At 40.4% G+C, this 20377-nt stretch overlaps 1 protein-coding gene across 9 annotated transcripts in view; it reads left to right on the forward strand.

Annotated features, from left to right (window-relative positions):
* Positions 1–20377, forward strand: part of Cobl (cordon-bleu WH2 repeat protein) — a 247872-nt gene that overhangs the window by 171508 nt on the left and 55987 nt on the right. For 6 of the 9 annotated variants that reach the window (XM_074065488.1, XM_074065489.1, XM_074065487.1 and 3 more), the window contains 2 exons: positions 8537–8675; positions 11855–12025. In XM_074065488.1, the coding sequence (XP_073921589.1) occupies positions 8537–8675; positions 11855–12025 (310 nt within the window). The remainder of the gene's footprint in view (positions 1–8536; positions 8676–11854; positions 12026–20377) is intronic. The other 3 variants (XM_074065493.1, XM_074065494.1, XM_074065495.1) reach the window with 1 other exon arrangement.

Raw genomic sequence — 20377 nt, forward strand, 5'->3', positions numbered from 1 at the left:
CAAGGCTGAACTGTAGCTTCTGGGTGTCTGGCTCACCACACCACTACAGCATACAGACCCAGAAATTTCATAAAGTTAGACCAATAGGCCATAGTGAGAAGTAGGAATTAACAGAAAAACCAAAAAGTTCTTCTGATGTCTGTTTATTTGAAAGTGACCTGGTAATTTTATCACAAACTCAGTGTGAACTAAGTATACAACAAGGATTCTTTTATTATTATAACCATTTTTAAGTGTACAGTGCAGCAGTGTGAACTTTATGTACCTTGTACAACAAATTTAGAGCTTTTTCATTTTGCACAACTGAAACTTTATGCCTGTTGATCACCAACTCCCCCTTTCTTTCTTCCCCCATACCTCCTGCAACCATCATTCTACATTCTGTTTGAGTTTGACTACTTTAAATATCTTATATAAATGAAATCATGAATTATCTTTTTGTGATTGTCTTATTTCACTTGACATAATCTTTTCAAGGTACATCCATGTTGTAGCATTCATTTTTAAAGCTGAATAATGTTCTACCATATGTGTATAAGACTTTTCTTCTTCATTCATCCATCTTGGAAATTTAGGTTGTATCCACCTCTTGGCTTCTGTGAACAGTGCTACAATGAACATGTGAATATGGGTGCACACAGACCTCTTTGGAATCCTTCTTGAAATTATGATGGATAAATACCCAGAGGTGGGAGTGCTAAATTACATGGCAATTATATTTTAATTTCTTGAGGAACTTCCATACACTTTCCATAGTTGCTGCCTCATTTTACATCCCTTCCAACAGTACACAAGACTTCTGGTTACTCTACATCCTTTCCAGCACTTGTCATTTTCTTTTTTTTTGATAGTGCCCATCCTAATGGAAGCAAGCTGATGTTATGTGTTTTGATTTGCATTTGCTGGATGATTTGAGATGTTGAGCATCTTTTTATACCTTGTTATCCATTTGAATATGTTCCTTGTAGAAATAGCCATTCCAATCTTTTGGATTATTTGGGGTGTTTTTGCTGTGTGGGAGGTGTCCTTATATCCTGGATATTAACCCTTATTAGATAGGGGTTAATACTTCCTTTCATCTTGTAGATTGCCTCTTCACTCTGATTACTTTCTTTGCTGTCCAGAAGTTTTTAAGTTTGTTATAGTTCCTTTTGTCTTATTTTTGCCTTTGTTGAACGGGTGTGCCTGACTCTACAGAAGGATTAACAGTGTGGCTTCGCTGGACTATCTTGGCAGGTGCTCCAGGACTATAATTCTTCTCCAAATCTTAAACAAGGAGTGAGCCAGAACTGTCTTTCAACAAGTGAAATTGCCTTTGTTGTCTGAGATTTGGTGTCTTATCAAAGAAATCATGATAAATAAAGTGTCATGAAGCTTTCCCCTGTGTTTTTGTTAGCCAAGAATTTTATACCTGCAGGTCATATATTGGGATATTTAACCCATTTTGAGGTAATTTTTGCATATGGTATAAGGTGAGGGTCGAACTTAATTCCTGAGTAACTAAAACATTCTTGAAACAAAAGAAAAAAGAAGCTGAAACATCATACTCCCTAATGTCAAAGTACACTACAAAGCAAATGTAACTAAAACAATAGGATATTTATATAAAAATAGATACATTGATGAATAGAGTAGAAAGCCCAGAAATAAGCTGAAGTACTTACAGTCAACTGATTTTCAAAGACACCAAGAACACACAATGGGAAAAGGATTCTCTTAAATAAACCAAACAAGAAAACTGGGAATTTGTATGCAGAAGAATGAAATTGAACCCTTATCTCACACGTGGACAAAAATCTACTTAAAATGGATAAAATTCACACATGTAAGACCTGAAACTATAAAGCTAATAGAAGAAACACAGGGGAAGAGCTCCAAATATTGGTCTGCACAATTATTGCTTGGTTGATTTTCATAGCTGAAGGATGGCTTTGCCAGAAATGGTTGACTTTTTAAAATTTCAGTATTTTGAATATATCATCCTACCCACTGTAGCCTGCAGAGTTTCTTCTGAGAGACCAGCTGATAATCTTATGGTGTCCTCTTGTTGTACAGCATTAATCATTTTTCTCTTGTTGCTTGCAAGACTTTGTCTTTGACTTCTGACATTTTGATTAGAAAGTGTCTTCATCTTGTCCTTTTTGTATTCATTTCCTTGGAGTCCTTTCAAGCTTTTTGAATTTACATGTCCATTTCCTCTCTCCACCTTGGGGAATTGTTGGTCATTATTTCTTCAAAGAATTTCTCTGTCCCTTTCTGTCTTTTCTCCTTTTGAACTTCTATAATGTATACATTGGTCCCCTGATGTTGCCCTTCGGCTATCTTCACCTTTCTTTGTTTTACAAAAATTCTTCTGTCTCCATAATGTCAAGTACCCTGTCTTCAAGTTTGTTATGTCTCTTCTGCTTGTTAAAATCTGCTGGTGAGCCCCTCAAGTAAATTTTCTACATTAGTTTTTTTATTTTTGGTAGGATTGGGGTTTGAACTCAGGGCTTCATGCTTGCAAAGCAGGTGCTCTGCCACTCAAAGCCATACCTCCAGTCCATTTTTCTCTGGTTATTTTGGAGATGGAGTCTTGGTTTGGGCTGGCCTCAAACCAAGATCCTCCAGATCCTAGCCTACCAAGTAGCTAGAGGATTATAGGCATGAACCACTGGCACCTGGAAAAATTAGTTATTTTTTTTCCTTCACCTCCAGAATCTCTTTTTGGTTCTCTCTTTTATGGCTTTTGCCTTTTTTGTTGATGTAACTTTGTTCATGTACAGCTTTCTTTATTTTGCTTAGCTATTTAATCCGTATTCTGTTGTAATGGATGGAACTTCTTTAAGACAATTATCTTTAACTTTTTCTGGTCATAGATATCCATTTCTTTGAGATTATTTTACAGAGATTTGATTTGTTTCTTTTATTGGGCTAAGATTTCCTGTTATTTTTGTTAATGTCGATTGTTATTTTTTTTACTATAATTCTTGCATTTGATTAAAGAGACTCCTCTACCTCGTCCAGACTTTTAAGACTGGCCTTTTTTACAGGGTACAGCAGATCGGTCAGTCCAGCTGCAGATTCTGGACTTAGCTCAGACTTTTCCTTTTTCTTGGGATGCATCTTCTCTGGTCATGTGTGTAGGATTCCCAATTAGGAATGTTTGTGGATCCCTTTTCTCAAGTAGCTTGTATTTCCCTGCTCCCTCTTGTGTCTATCTTTGGTAATGCAGGTTTTCCAGCCCTGCAACCAGTTTCAAAGAGCTGTCTTGGTTTCTGCAGCTTCCAGATGTCCAAAGTATCCAAACTATTTTAGTTCTGTCGCTACTCCCAGTCAAAAAAGGCAGAAACCAGTCCTTGATGCAAGCCTTTCCAAAAGACCAGAACATTGCAGGTACTTTCCGCTCTTCATATTCTCTCCCAAAGGACAATCTACAAGCCAGTGCTTTCTCCTGAGTGTGCCAAGTGCCATCCTCTGCCAGGGGCAGTGCGAGGTCTCTGAGTTCTGCAGCAACCAGCCTTGAAGCTCTTACTTTCTCAGTTGTGTGCCCCTCCCCCGCCCCAGGGATTCAAAGGATGCCAGTTTATTATCAGCGCCTGGAATTAGTCAGAACAGCAACTTCTGGAAAGGCCAAGAACTGGAGTTCTTCTTTCCTCCCAAGAGAGAATCTTGAATTGGGCTTGCCTCACCTGCAGTGCTGAACTGTACTGGCATGAGGAAAGGGCTGTCATAGTGGGAATGCACTTATTTTTTTATTTATTTCAATGAGACTGCTCCTGGCTTTGAGCTGGCCTGGGATGCTGTGATTTCCTGACTTATTTCTGGAGTTCACATAAAAGCTCTTTGGACTGCAAATTATTAAGTCCTTGTTTCTGTGGGAAAATAGGTCCAGGATGGGGCTTCCTATTCTTCCTGCTTACAGATATCATTCCTCCATAAGAAGCATCTTTAAAACTGGGATATTTGGGAATCTGGTGTCTTCACTTGAGAAGTTATAATAAATGGGTTTATTGAAAACTCAAAAAAAAAATCAGAAGGGAAGGAAAGAAGAAAGAAAATGTGTTTTCTAATAAATTTAATGTGTAGTAACCAAAGCCAAACATTTTTAATATTGAACTAAAGGCAAAGGGGTTAATTTAATTATGACTCATTATGGCTAACCAACAATAATAGTCAGTAATTCTAAAAATAATTGAAATTTTGCTTAGAGGTAGATCTTGACAGAGAAGAAAAATAAAAATAGTAACTGTGTGACATGATGGATATATGAATTACTTATTGTGATTAGTTCACAATGTACTTATATAAAATCAAGCTGTACATCTGAAATATATTTAATATATACACTGTCAATTATACTTAAGCTGAAAAATATGGCTAATAAAGCAAACTAGTTTATTTCTCTCCTTTCGTAACCCCACTACAATGAATAAAAATTATTTGTTCAGTGTGAAAGGAGTGAAACAAAACATGAAGCACAGGTGCACTTTGATTGTGATACATACCTGTCAGAGTGAAAGTGCGACTCCTGCCCATTGGGGTAAGAGATGCCCATCAGAAGAGCCCACACCCCCAGCAGGCTCTAGAATCTGGGGCACACATTGCTCTGTATACCAGAGAGCAGAGTGGCTGACCACAAAGGTATGTGCCTTTGGAGGGGGAAGGCCTCCAGATCAGGCATAACCAAGAGTCTCTCCCCCAGGACAAGGACACAACTGAGTCTGCACCCAAACAGACAGCTGCAGTCCACGTGCTATAACCCACGTGCTCAGAACCCTCTCAGTAGACTCCACAAGAGGGGTGCCCCCTTCAGGCTGGAGACTGCATGATGGCAACCCACGTAGAGGAGAATCCTGCATATATTAGGGTTATTTGGGGGTCTTCCCATCAGTTAGGCAGGTTTTTGCCTAGACATCTTCAGGGAATCCCATTAAGGTGGGAACAGACTCTATCCACAGAAACAGTGTATTCAAATAATCAGCCAAAGTTCACCAGAACTTTGGAGAAAGGTCAAAATGTGATCACCAGAAATTTGAAGGTCAAAATGTGACAAACAGAGGCAGAGAGGGGAGAGAGAGACAAACAGACACACAGACAGATGAACAGAGAATCCTGTAGGAAATACAATGCATAACGTTAACAACAGTGAAAAAAATTAAAAGAGAAGATATATGGAACAGCTGATGCTATTTTAAAAATGCAAAATAAGAAAGATCTTGGAAATTAAAAGTACAGTAACAAAAATTTTAAAATTCATAGTTGCTGGGTGGGTAGTTGAAGGAAATTTCCAGGAAAGAGGGGAAGAATAAAACAAACAAAAAAACCAGGCAAGAGTATTTGAGAAAAATTAGATAATTGATTCTGAATCCACAATGTTTAACTGATTGAAATCCCAGAGACAGAGAAAAGAAAACCAAGGGAAGAAAAAGCCAAAAGGCAGAACACTAGAAAACTCTGCAGATACACAGATTGCATAAATCAATGAAGGCCCCTGACAGGCATCATGAAGCTTGATGCACAAAGGAGTGAAAGCATCAGCATCAGTATGGCCTTGGGGGGCCTGGGCTGCACAGTCTCAAGCTAGGAGAGGCTAGAGTAATGGCTGAATGTTTTCAGCATTGTCAGAGACAGTCATTTCCATCCTGGGTTGATAGGCTTTTGTACTGATGGGTCAGAGTAATCGAATAAAAACATTTTTAGATTTTCAAGGCCACTAAAATCATCCTCATGTGTATCTTGTCCCTGAAGTAAGGGATCAGAAATGAACAGGAAAAAAAAAGTGAATTTCCAGGAAATTCAGTTAGGAAAAGTTAGAAAACAAATCTGTTATCCAGTTCAGGGAAACAAAAATGGTAGTCTGGAAAGATCTCAACTGGACAAAATTTCTGCTCAAAAATGTTTCTGTTTTACCTTATTGTCGTATCTATTATAGCTATCTATGTATCTATATACAGTACAGTCTCCCCACCTCCCCTGCTTTCGTCCCCCCAATGGCCACCTGGACCCCTACCAAGTCCTATAAGTAATATGATTTTTGCTATAAAACATAACTTTGGTAAAGTTTAGTTTATAAATTAGGCATAGTAAGACATTGATAATTAATTAAAAAAATAGAACAGTTATGATAAGGTTCTGTAATAAAATTGCCACTGTTACTCTTCTTACACTTTGGGACCATTGTTAAGTAAAATAAGGGTTATTTGAACATAAACACTTTAATATATCCACAGTTGATTGAATAAACTAGGTGAATGTAGACTAGTACAACCACTCTGGCAAAAAATTTGGAGGCTACTTAAAAAGCTGGACATCGATCTACCATTTGATCCAGCAATACCACTCTTGGGGATACACCCAAAAGACTGTTACTCCAGAGGCACCTGCACACCCATGTTTATTGCAGCACTATTCACAATAGTCAAGTTATGGAAACAGCCAAGATGCCCCACCACTGATGAATGGATTAAGAAAATGTGGTATCTATACACAATGGAATTTTATGCAGCCATGAAGAAGAACGAAATGTTATCATTCGCTGGTAAATGGATGGAATTGGAGAACATCATTCTGAGTGAGGTTAGCCTGGCTCAAAAAACCAAAAATCGTATGTTCTCCCTCATATGTGGACATTAGATCAAGGGCAAACACAACAAGGGGATTGGACTATGAGCACATGATAAAAGCGAGAGCACACAAGGGAGGGGTGAGGATAGGTAAGACACCTAAAAAATTAGCTAGCATTTGTTGCCCTTAACGCAGAGAAACTAAAGCAGATACCTTAAAAGCAACTGAGGCCAATAGGAAAAGGGGAACAGGTACTAGAGAAAAGGTTAGATCAAAAAGAATTAACCTAGAAGGTAACACCCACGCACAGGAAATCAATGTGAGTCAATGCCCTGTATAGCTATCCTTATCTCAACCAGCAAAAACCCTTGTTCCTTCCTATTATTGCTTATACTCTCTCTACAACAAAATTAGAAATAAGGGCAAAATAGTTTCTGCTGGGTATTGAGGGGTGGGGAGAGGGAGGGGGCAGAGTGGGTGGTAAGGGAGGGGGTGAGGGCAGGGGGGAGAAATGAACCAAGCCTTGTATGCACATATGAGTAATAAAAGAAAAATGAAAAAAAAAAAAGTCTGATTTGGACCACCATAGACAGGAAAACCCTTAGCAAGCAGTCAAGGTTGCTGTGTGCCTTGAGGATTATCATGATCCATCCCAATAAATGTTCATTTATTGTTCAAAAAATAAAAAAATTTAAAAAAAATAAACTAGGTGAGTACAAAGAGACTGACATGTGGGTAGCACATACAACATGGATATGGTAGATTAAGGGACTGTTCATCCTGGGCTGGATGGAGAAAGGGCAGTGCTAGGTTTCACCTCAAAACAGTTTGAAGTTTCAAAATGGTGTGCAGTTTAAAACTTAGAAATTGTTAATATTCTGTTTAGTAGTTTTGGACTGCAGTTGACCTTAGGTAACTGAAACTATAGAAAGAGAAACTGCTGAAAAGATGGACTGCTAGTGTACAACTACACTGTGAATAATAATTTAATTCTCATGCTATGGGGGAAATGGAGAGGAAAATGTATGTGTGTGAGTATCTCAAAGAACTAAATACTTATCTTCTGGAGTAGCAAGCTGATAGCTAACATGCACAAATCAAGAAACAGAATAATAACCTTATTATTTGGAAAACAGTAAATTCCACAAGGGGAAAAAAAAAGCATTTGAAGTGATTGCTCCTGGAGTGAAGGTGGTAGGCAAGGAATTGTTGGGTTTGTCTCTCGGTTTTGTGGGACTACTAGATTTTAGACCATATCTATATTTTGCTCAAAACGTGTTTATATTATGATACAAAGAAAGAAAAAAACATCACTTTTAAAAGAAAACAATAAAGACTAGAAAAGTATATGCCAACTATGAATAGGTTGCTCTGTGTAAACAAAGTTAATGAAGTAATTGTTTTTTTTTTCCTTTGGCTTAAGGATTGGGATTCAGTGAACTGCTTACCTAGTATGTGCAAGGCCCTGGGTTCCATCCCTGGCACTACAGGGGACAAGAGACCTTCAGCTTATATGTACACTTTAAACGTTTTGCAACAAGTGTGTATTGCTGGTAAATTTAAAAGGATGTTTTACACACACACACACACACACACACACACACACACACTTGAAGTGTCACATCCCATCCAGAAGAGGAGGCTGCCTTCTTGGAAATTTAGAGCTGTATACTCAATCCTAGTGCACATGGGTGTAAGCATGAAAAGAGCACACGAATCAGAGGTGTGGTGCCACAGTGGGCCCTTAAAAGTCAGGGAGTGCTTAAATTACAAGTGCTAGACTTGACTTTGAGCAACTTGATGGCAGGCACAGAGGAAAGTCATCATTTTCAGTGATTTGCCCATACTCCACAATGCTTTGCACACAATTGAGTGCTCCTCGTAGCACCTGTGCCACACTGAACTGCTTCTCTACTTTGTATGTCCCATGTGCATATCAGTTCTTATGGAATCATCCTAGCCCTTTTGTCTCCCCCTTTGTGCTTCCTAGGTATCTCTTGGCTCCCAGGTTGATCTGCAGAAGAAGAAGCGACGGGCACCTGCTCCCCCTCCGCCACAGCCACCACCACCAAGTCCCCAGGTCCCCAACCGCCAGGAGGCCAGGGAGGAGAACAGGAAGAGCACAGTGGGTGAGTCTGGCCTGGTCTCTGCATGCCTTGGGGATGCCTGCTGTGTGCAGAATGCTCTTGCAGTGGACTCACCCGAGCAGTCCTTATTAACCCAGAAAACATTTCAGCTCAAGAAGGAGACTCTGGCAATGAGCAGTGGTGAGTTCACTCAGTACCTTAGCAGCAGGATTCTGTGGGTGTTATGTGGATACTGAAGAGGTGGGGATGACAGAAGCCTGGAGAGCAGCTGAAGAAGCTGAGAAGGTGAGAAATGGAGCAAGTGTGACTGTGTGACACATATCTCACTAATGGGAGAAAGATAGGCTCTAAGATGACATCCCTGGAGGCAGTTATGAATGACATCTTAGGTCTCATGTGGTTTATAGAGGTCATGTCTCCCTAAGCTGAAAATCTGAGCTCTTAAAATGCTCCAAAATCTGAAATTTGTTGAGCACTGACAAGATGCCCCAAGTGGGAAATTCTACACTGTGAAACAAAATTATTTAAAATGTTGCATAAATTACTTTGAGGTTCTGCAAAAAGGGGTATATGAAGCATAAATGAAATTTGTATTTAGACTCCAGTCCCATCCCTAAGATACCTCATTATGTTCCCAAATTGGAAAAAGTCTGAAATCTCAAACACATCAGATTTTGAGCATTTCAGTTTAGAGATACTCAGCCCATAAATGAGTTGACATTCATTCCGTAGTTGTGTTGGCTATCCTGTTTGAAACTGATCTCCATCTTATATATTAGGCAAAGTCTCTGGTATATAAAAAAAGAACCCAGAGAAAACAGAATCGAATCCTGATACCTATAAGCAAAAAATGACCTGTGCAATTATTAGACCCCACCTTCTTATGATGCAGGTGAGGTATAGAGATGCTAAGGAATGGAGGTTTCCAGGTCCATTTTATATTAAGATCCTTCACTGTGTGCTATTATTTCATGGACATAGGAACAGAAATAGCTTTTACAGAGCAAGAGTTGAACTTAATATCATGGGATCCACTGACTTCTAAGCCTCATCAAAATACACAGGGTGCATACATGGAAATATAATGAAACCTCACTGAACAGTTGATTTACACTTAATGAAAAGTACATCAGAGCCCTTCCTGAAGCCACCAGACAACCACTTGTTTTGACCTTTATCAGCCCAGGCAGCCCCACATTTTGCCTTTCTTTGACCTTGTGTCCATGGCCCCAGAAGGAAAATACTCCCAAGGCTAAGTGACTGCATTGTTAAGGTCTGAAACTTTTCTTTAATATGGGCAGTGCATCTCACAGCCTGGGAATCAATTATCCTTAGAAGCAGTAACCTATATGCCATGTCAGTTCATCCTCTTTCCCAGCAGGAAATACTATCAGATTTTTTACATATATCAACAGTGGATTGTTCAACTAAACCAAGTTTTCTCCTGTTTCATGATGAGAGCCCTTTCTTCCTTCCTAGCTCCCTCCCTTCTCTTTGGATAGGGGCAAACCCTTCAGATTTAGAAGGTTCCTTGTGGAAATACTCAGAAGGATGCACTTCAAGTGATCATGTGGAAGTGGTTGTGTCAAGCCAACCTCAAGGCCAGACAGCCCATTGCAAGCTAGGACTGAGTCCTCATATCCAGTGGGCTTGGGGTACCTGCCTGACATGGGGACTGCTGGTGCCCACAGGCACCCAAGAAGATGCAGAGTGAGTGTTCTAAAACTGAAAATTATATAGATAATCTCCTCACCTCACTGAAAAACATTACAGAGGAGGTATGAATAGTAGTAATTTGTTACACGTCTTTCTTTCTGGTTCACAAACTACTGTTTGTAAGAACTGAGAAGGCCGGAAGCTTCCCTCCCTTCCTACTGAAATTAATTTTGACTATTTTTGAGGGCAGGGGATGGTGGAGGAGGTCTTAATGGCAATGACAAGTCAGAGTTCCATCCCTCTCAGAAATTTCCATGAAGTAGCAGTCACAAACCATACTCCACAGAACTTATAACCAAAGTCTAGACTTTGGGTTGAAAGAAAAACCAGTAGACCCTATCCCCAAAAAGTGTCGAGGGATTTTTCTATTCAGACATCTAGATCCAAAAAGAGAAGTTTGTTTTGGAACTTGTACTAAAATACTACTGTAGCTACACTGATTTGGGTCTTACTCAAATCTATTGAGAAGCAGAAATAAGCCTTTGAATGAGGAGTATCCTTCCTGTGTGTCTTGCCCCCAGGATGCTTTCTTACATAAGGACACCTGCCTAGGCTAGACAACAGTATCACCCAGACTGATTTTGGCTTACTTGCTTGCAGTTTGATGGGGAAATGATGCTTTGATATGGAGAAATTATTTTCCTATATCTAGAGAACTGTATCCAAGAGAAGGAATAAATTAATCTACCTCTTGGTAAAGAAACAGTGTTTCTTAATGTCTTCTTAATAATCTGGTGAAGAGTCTGAAGCATAGAATATATTATTAGGAGATTCTAAATTGTAAAGCATGAAGAAAGCGTTTTGGGCAGAAATGATAGTAAGCATGACTTAGAACACTGGTAATTCATATCATTTAGTACATTAAGTCATTGGCATTCAAAAATCTCATTAGCATATGAAAATCATTTATAAATGTATCCCCAATGTATAAACAAATAAAGAGGGTCTGTTCAGATTCTAAGATGAAGTGGAGCTGGGCCCACCACCTGTAACTTTCTGCAAATGAGGACCCCCTTCAAAAGAAACTTTAAAAACTATTATCCTAAACAATGAAGGTGGTATAGTGTAAATTGGCTGAAAAGAAGGAAGCTAAATCACTGGTCAGACTACCCATAATAGGTCAATGGGTATGGAAAAGTAGCTAAACACAGATCTGTGTACCTGAAAAAGGCTAATGACAGCACTGTGTAGGGGACTATTCTTGAAAGACTATTTTCAGGCCCAGCATTTATGTAGCTGTGTCTACCAGAAACAAATTGCAACCATGCAGATTTTTCCATATTGGCCTGATAATAGAACACTATGGATATACAATGTTGAAGCATGAGGGTGATTTGATGTATTGCCAGTCAAGCCTGGATTTGGTGCTAAATAAGACTGGATAGATCTGAGATTGGGTGTGGCTAGATTTGGTGTTGGGTTTGGCTGGATTTGTGCCCTCCACTGGAAGGCAGGGGATCTTTTGGCTTAACTTTCTGAAGTCCCTCCCCATTGATTCCATGTAGGTGCTGGACGGCAGGTGCCACAAAAGCCGCCCAGAGGCACGGCTCGGGGCCCACCCCAGTTAGTGCTACCCCCGCCCCCACCTTACCCTCCTCCTGACACAGACGTGGTGGAGCCTCTCTGCTTTCCAGGGGAAGGTGCTGCTTCCCAGGCCTCAGAGCTGAGACCCAAACGTATGTGCCTCATGTTTCCATTCCAGCTATGTGTTGACCATTCATCTCTCTGGTCACTACTGATGTGGGGCTGGGTTTCCAGGCTGTCCCTTCTTGTCTTTGGATGTCTCTGTCTTTCCTTCCCAGCTTTATTTTCCAAATGCTTAATGCAGTGTGTCCAACTTGACAGAGAATGCATTCTGAGTGCCACACAGATACCAATAAGCACGATGTATCCAGCTAGTCGCTCCTGTCTGTGGTTCAACTTCAGCTGAAGGGGTGCCTGGTGGGTGGAGACAGGCAGCCAGGCGCTCATGTTCCTCAGATTAGAAGTAACCTCCCAATGTCTGCAGAGAACCACGGCTCCTCTAGCACAGCAGCTTCACAATTCTGTCATGAGGCTCACTTAGCAGTGAATGTATGTGAGGGTTCAGCTGGAGGCCTTAATAAGTTAGCCTTGAGACTCATGGCCAGTGGCCATGCATTGACACTGCCTCTTTGCAGACAAGAAAACTGAGGAGCCAGAGTGGAACAAGTTTGAGTCTAAGAGCAGCCAGAATTATGTTGTATTTTGCTTCTGTTTCTCAGCATACCCCAACTGACATGGGGCTTTCCTGGTAGGTCCTGGGGATTTCATAGGAACTTTAATAAGCATTGTGAGTAGAATTCCCGCACCTAGAAGGGCAAGAGTTTTTTCAGCTATTACACTGTCAGGTGACATCACCTGCATGACAGGCCCGTGTGTGTCTCAACTATGTAGCAGTGTTTCCTTGTAAAGCAGGCACCATCCTGGATTGCATATTCTCAACAGTACAGTGGCACTGCAGTAGGCCAGTTCTGCCGATGCCTGCAGAATTGGTGCTACCCTCTGTTTAGTAAGTTTATGTTTTGCCACCATTGGGCCATCTTACGTTTTCTGTCTTCTTTGCAAATAACAGCTAGCTGTCTGCCAGCTTCTGGGTAAAGAAGGTAATTGTTGGATTACTTATCCACTTTCTCTAGACAAAAGAATCCTGATTCAGTTTATCTTCCTCTACAAATAATTCTTTTACAACCTTCAAATACTTTTGATCATTTTGACATTGGGCTTGCTTCTAAATGCAAATGAATTGTTACAGGGTATTCAACAACTAAGAATTAATTGTAATCATGTGTAGCACTTAGAAAGCTACCAGCTGCAGTATAGATGGCCAGTGGCCCCGAGCCCCTCACACCAAGACCATGTACTTTGGGTGGCCACTCCTATGATTGCTGTTCACGCACAGCATCTCCTCCCTGGGAGATGAGTGAGGGAGAAATAGTGACAGCTGAGTGAACACAATAAAACTTAGTGCAGCCTTTTGGCAGTCAAGAGGCTGACGCAGTACCTGTAGCTTGGTGGTCTAAATGGGTTGGAGAGCCAGGTGTAAGGCCCTAAACACTCTCCCATACCTGTCTTCATGCAAACCTGTAGAGGCTAGCTTCCTCTTTGGCCTCCCTGTGTCTGGGTCACTTACAGCAGCATTGGGGAGTCAGACAGACAGGATTTGGGAGTAGCTCACAAAGGCTTGACTGGTGAAGCTTCCTCCTGCATGTGTGCTGCTGTGAAGACATTTCCCATCCTGCACTCAGACTTTCTAAGAGGTCTGAGTAGAGCGTGCACAAAGCTAGAGATCAAAGATTAGACTTGCTATCTTCTTGCCTTATGGCTCCCTTTCCCCTGTTGTGCCCACTGCCAACTTTCTGTGAGTTCATTTCTCCAGGTACATGTCACCTTAGACTTTCATCGTCCTCCACATCATAATTCACCTTTCCCATCCTTGTCCTTCTCACATATAGAGAGATGCCCATAATAGAGTGAAGAAGAACACTCCAGAGAGGAGAAGGCCCCAGAATGCATTAGATGGCAGTTAGCCATGTTACTTTGTTACTCCCCCAGAGCCCAGCCCAGAAGCTTGGAGGTGGTGGAGGATCAACACATTTCCCCTCCTTCTGCTCCCTGTCCCACTCCCTGGGATGCCCCCTCCTGGGGCAAGCCTCTTCCAGCCTTCCTGAGAGCTCAACCAAGGACAAACCCTTTATTCCCATTTTAGTGTTAAAACCATTATCAATCAGTATTTGATTCATGGCTATGAAAACCTACTTACCAGAAACAAAGGCAAACCAAAGACTGTGTCCATGTGTTCAGTGCCACATATGCCTGGGACTTTCAAACATACATAAGGATTGTAGTCAGTAGCTCCAGAAGATAGAGGGTAGCTGTGCACTAGTGTGGTTGACTTTAAGATGCCACCTGTCTACAACTTATTCTCTAGTCCATCCTAGGTGGCACCAGCCTGGATACAGACTTATGTGAACTCTGCATGCTCCAGCCACAGTCAAGCAGGCTGAGTTCTTGTGTGCAGCCTGGTGCCATTACAGGAACTGATCTTTGCCAAGCCTGCCACCTTCCAGTCTGAATTTCTCACACCATCCTCTGGACATTCATCCTTTACCTTTACTTATCCTATTGTGTTTCATCCAATTGTGATATGTTTCCTCCACTAGTTAAAGGTACTTGGAAGCTTTAACGGTCTTACTCATCTTTGTATCCATCCTGTATATTGGTGCCTGACATGGTAATATTCACTATTCCATCCAATTTCATAGAACTGTGGGCATCTAGTCAGCACTTTAGGTCTACCTAAGAATGCCCTCAGAAGCCTCAATATTATGATAAAGACCAGTTACCATTACACCTGAGAAAGATGTGAAAATCTCAGTGAAATAGTGTATTCCAATCGTGGCTTCTTTCTTCTTTAGTTGGTTCTGGTTCTTGTGGGAGCTGACACCTCTAGAGTGGCTCCCAGTGATGCCACCTCATATGTTTGTCCCCTTGTGCTGCCCTGTCCCCATGACTCATGTCTAATGAATAAAATATGACACAGTAGTAAGATGCCACTTGTCACTTCAAAGATGAGTGGCTTTCATTTTGAGCACGCCCTCTAACTCACTCACTCTGAGGAAAGACCCCTGCCATGTTGTGAGCTTCTCTCTGGAGACCCACCTGGTCTGGAACTGAGGGAGCTTCCAGCTAAGGGCCAGCAAGGAACCAAGGTGAGATCAGAATCCTGCCAGCAACCATTTGAGTCAGGGTGGAGATCCTTTTCCAGCAGAGGCTATGGAGGAAGCCATGGCTGCAGTTGATACCTGGATTGCAGTCTTGAATCACAGTCACCCAGCTAAGCCATGCCCAAATTTCAGATCCACAGAAACTGTGAAATAATAAATGCATATTACTTTATGCCACTAGGTGTGGGGGCAATTTGTTCTGAAGCAGCAGATAACTAACACAAATGACAAGTAAAAGAAGCCCTTCTCAAGCCTGTGTCAACAGTGAGCAAGTGTCTTCTCTCATGGACACTGAGATGATGATGAGAAGACATGAAGTAGGTCTGCATAAAGAGTTTAAGTGTTAGTTAATTCTGAAGCCCAAACTGGTCATCAAGGATCTAGGTTTTCGCTGTTTTCTTCTCTGTGTCATCTTTTGGGTTGGCTTCCTCCTTAGGCTGGTAGGGGTCTGTGGCTACTCTGTGTCTCACATGGAGACAGCAGAATTTTTAGAGGCAGATTCTCTTATCTAATCATTCCATAGGAGGAAGGGAACCTTTCCTAGGCACCCCACTTAAGAGTTTCTCCCATGTCTTAGTGACCAAATTAAGTATTACACTGACCCAATCCCTAGCAAGAATGGAATCACCTTAGGTAAGCAAGGCCCACCTGACAGCTAGGGGTGGGGCCAGCTTTCCCTGAGGTGTATGGTTCCCTGGTCAGCACCAGGCTCAGTTAATCAGGTATATGATATGTACACAAAGAGTAGAGTCCACCACACTGGGTGGAGGCCCTCAGTTTGGTTGTAGTCTGGAGAATGTGAGATGTGCAGAGAGAAGGTGGTAGGCCAATAGTAAAGAACGAGTGGGTGATTGGGATTAAAGACAGTGCAGCCAAGCATCTGATAGTAAAAAAATACTGGGAAACTGGCCTTCTTGAGGGACAATTTCAGTGCAGGACTGGCCACCTCAGTCTAGGCCTCTACCAACATCTTTCATGTTCTTCTTTTACAGACCAGAGGAACTACTGAAAATGTTCCTAGTATTAACTGCAGAAACCATCCTTACCTGCATTTTCACTTCCCATAGTGTCACTTAACCAAAAGTCAACTGCAGTCTAAAAAATGTTAAGTGGAAAAATCCAGAAATAATTCAGGTTTTAAATTTGCACTTTTCTGAGTAGCATGAGAAAATCTCACATTACGTAGCTCCATCTTGCCCAGAACCTGAACCATCCCTTGGTCCATGTGTTCCTACTGTATTGACTACTCACCCATAACTCACTTTAGCTATCTCTGTTATCAGATTGCTTGTGTTTAAGTGACACTTATTTAATACTGGTCCCCAAATGGAAGAATAATCATGCTGCCAATTCAACTTTCTTTAAGTGAAAAGATTCTCCACTTATTAAGGAAAAAAAATCATATGCTGAGGTTCCTGAGATCTATGGTGAGAATGAAACATAATACTATCATGTTTTCCAGCACCCACTGGAGGCTTTGGAACATATTCCCTGTAGATAAGGGGGGACTGCTGTATGCCCATTTAGTATCCAGAAACTAAAGGGTCTGGTTTCTTAGTTGTAAGAAAACAAAATAGTATTGGTGAAGTTGTGTGTTCAACTTACAAATCTTAAGAATATTGGATCTCACTTAAAGTTACTTCCTAATGTAGAAAACATAATTTTACATCTTCCAAAGTGAGTTTACAGTAGACAAAATGTAGTGTTTTAAAATCCAGTCTAGGGCACATGAGAAGTAGTATATGTCAGAGAACAAGCACTTACCGTCTGCCACTACTGTTACCTTGCGTAACGTTGAGGTTCCTTCTGCATAATGACTTGTAGTTTTCTGTGTTGATAATACTTAACTGCACATGTGGGAGAAGTATGGTTGAGACATGTAACCTCTCAAAGCCTTGTGGTACAATCTTCATCCTCAACGGAACTGTGTGTGCGGCATCTTAGCATAACTGTGAAGAATAAGAGAATAAAAGCTCTCTGTTCTGTATTCTTTAATCTTTTTTGCATCTTATTAATATTAACCTTAATCTTAATCTTATTTCATATTAACCATTAGGTGTCTACTCATATGTGCAAGTGCTTCACATGCATGTCTCAGCCAACAGGATAATGTGCACTTGGATTTTGCCCCATAACTTTCTAGTGGCTTGCTTTCAGCTAGCATTTGATTTCAGTTGATCCTGCCTTCTGAGTCACAATAATGGAGTCTGTCCCGTTTGTGTACTGAATTGCTTACTTACAAGATTTACAGTGCTGACTATAATTAGGCTATTAACAAGTTATCAATTACTTACTCCAACTAGAAGACCCTGGGGATTTAAAGATCAATGCATATGGAGCTCAAATTGCAAATCTTCAATTTGCTTTAAGTTGCTAAAATTAAACTATGCAATTGGATTGTCGATTTCTTGTACATTTTCCTATACCAGGCTCGAGCAAATAAATCTTTCTTTGGATATACATTTGTAGGGGAATTGGCAAAGGGTTGTAACAACATAGAGGAAGGTAGGCTACTTTCCTTGTCTCAGCACTAGCAGTGATAGCCATCACATTATTTCTAGCCAATTGATTTTAAGTTTGTGAACAGGTGTCCCATTATAAAGCATGTCAAAAAAATTCTACAATAGGGAAATAAAATGAGAGAATGGATCTAGCATTTTGAATTAGAAGATGACAATTTGAGTTTGATCCATGCAAATTTAATAATAACAATGATTCACATCATAGGCCAGCAATTCAGCAGAGGAGTTGAGAACCTGGGAGATTTGTGGCACACACATTTGCTGGCACATGTCTGTAATCAAACTTTGCATTCCAGGTTCAAATGCTCAGTAAGGACTGCTGTCACATTGAATAGCAGTGTGCTGCTCAATAGACAGCAGGTGAAGATAGGACAGAAATTTGGCAGATATTCTTAATTCAGACCAGGCATCTAAAGTCACCATATGTTTTTTTCTAAAATTTGAGTCCAAAATGAATACTTTCCCTGTTTCAAAGCAAATCCATTAATTCTAAAAGTTGTGACACAGGCACAATTCTGTGAGTCTTACTCATCCTGGGAATCATCCCTGAAGGCCTACAGGTGTGTGGAGATTAGAGCAAGCCCAAGGAAGCATACTTGCCCTTGTCTCTGCCAGTGGCAAGACACTGGCCACACAGCTGCTCCTGCTGCCATGGGAAAGGTAGCACCGCTGGGAAAACAGGAAGTGGACCAAGTGCAAATGGCCCTTTCTATAAAATGGCAGGAAATTGTTGGCTGTGGGAGCAGAGGCTGTCCCTACACAGAAGGACATTAGAAAAAGTGCAACCGAATTTGTAGCCTGTTATTTTTATACCTGGAAAAATCATTAAATTCACCTAGAATGGCCTAAAGATTGTATGCTACTTGGAAGGAAATGCTGAGAACCACAGTCAATATATATGTATAGCACTAACAAAAGAAACTAGGAACTGATTTCTTTTTTGCTAATTACTCTTAGCCCTTTATTCATGAGGTAGTATATCCATAACATGAGGAGAAAATTAAAGAACTCAGTGGCAACTCAGTGCCACAGGCCTGTGCTATGCCAGCTCACAAAAACAGTGTTAAAATTTCAGGAATTTTGTAAGCCAATTGCTAGTCACAACAATTATTAAAAAGAAAATTCTGTATGCTTAAAATTAAGTAAGTGATAAAATTAAGGTAGTAAATACTGAAAGTTCATCACTTCTTAATTACTACATTTTCCTATTTCTTCATTCTCGACAGTTATTCACATGTATTGAAGATGTGTGAGCCACAGTGAACATCCTGTGTAACAGTATGCTGTTGTTGTATAGCATAACAGCACTAATACTTGAGACCAGTAGTAGGAAATCAACTAAATATTTGAAAAAGCATATTATAGCTATAGCCAAGGTAGTATGACTGGCATGGAAAAAAAATGAAGAATTATTCTCCCCTTTTCAGAAACCATTATCAATTCCACAAAGTTTTCTTGTGGTTGACAAGTGAGTAAAATTCCACTATCCATCCTCCTTGTTTTACTTTCATGTATCTCACTCCCTAACAACCAAAATTATCAGTCTGCATTCATGTTGAAACTACATTTGTTTGTCAGTAATAATAATGGACCAGCTATAGATTTTAAAACTTGGCAAAAATTAATGAGAGCATTCTGTGAGAAGCAACTGGTTATATAGAATTTACAAAAAAATAGTATTGCATATTTTGTTATTTCTTACAAATGACGTCTTCCCATCCTTTATATCAGTAAAACTTGAATCTATTTATTGTACTTTTTCCCCCCAGATAGCTGGTTACTGTGTACCAGTGTATCTCTGCCAAGAAGGAACAAATACAAAAGGCATGCTGAAATGGAATAAAATTGTTTAAACTGGGGACAAATTTATCTTTGATTTTCATAAGTCATCAAGCATTAAGCTTACCCAAATAATTACACCTGTGGTCTGTGTCTCTTGAAGCTTTAACTTGTCACAGAAAGTCAAGTTGGGCATAGGAATGTTCAGGATAGCAAGAGTTATAAGAACTTCTTTCTGAATTCATGTAAATTGAAGTCCTTCCCAGAAAAAAACCCATGAACACATTGATTATTTCAAGAATGGTGCAAAATTTTTTAATTAAATATCATTACTTTCTTTTACCAGGTTAAAAACAAATAGGGCTCACGCAGCAAGCATTGTGAGTAGTCTTATACACTGTGTGTTTTAGGGATCTTTATGCAGTGGTGTGAATTTAGGCCTAGACCTCCTTAATTTTCATCCCTGTCCTCCAAGGCCTTTGGGGACTTAAAGCTACTTCAGTGTAATAGTCCTTTATACCACAGGCCAGTCTTGCATTTGAGAAAACAGCAGGCATGAGAGGGCTTTCTTCCTTACAAACAGTGGATCTCAATACACCATGGACTTGATGTCTGTGTCCCTTCAGTAAATCCAGGATGTTCTCTACATTCATCATCATTAAGGTGAGATACATTGATCTGAAAGTGAGGACATCACAAAGCAATATTATCTATCTTTCTCTCATTCTACAAGTAACTTAGACTTTTTTCAAGGAGTAAGAAATGACTTTTTTATACCAGCTGATGGGCATCTCTGCTGGTAAGGATTTCAAGGGTTTCATACTAAATCCAAAGAATTCTGTTTGCTAAACTGAAAGACCTACAGTGAGTAAAATGATACTTAGATAGTTCTTACAAGAGACAGAATTCTATATGTTGGATCAGTAGCCCCTTTTAACAGTAGACCTGGAAAAAGACTAAAAGAAAATGGGAAAATAATCCT

This window comes from Castor canadensis, chromosome 2, assembly GCF_047511655.1.
Source record: "Castor canadensis chromosome 2, mCasCan1.hap1v2, whole genome shotgun sequence".
In the NCBI taxonomy this organism is placed as follows: Eukaryota; Metazoa; Chordata; class Mammalia; order Rodentia; family Castoridae; genus Castor; species Castor canadensis.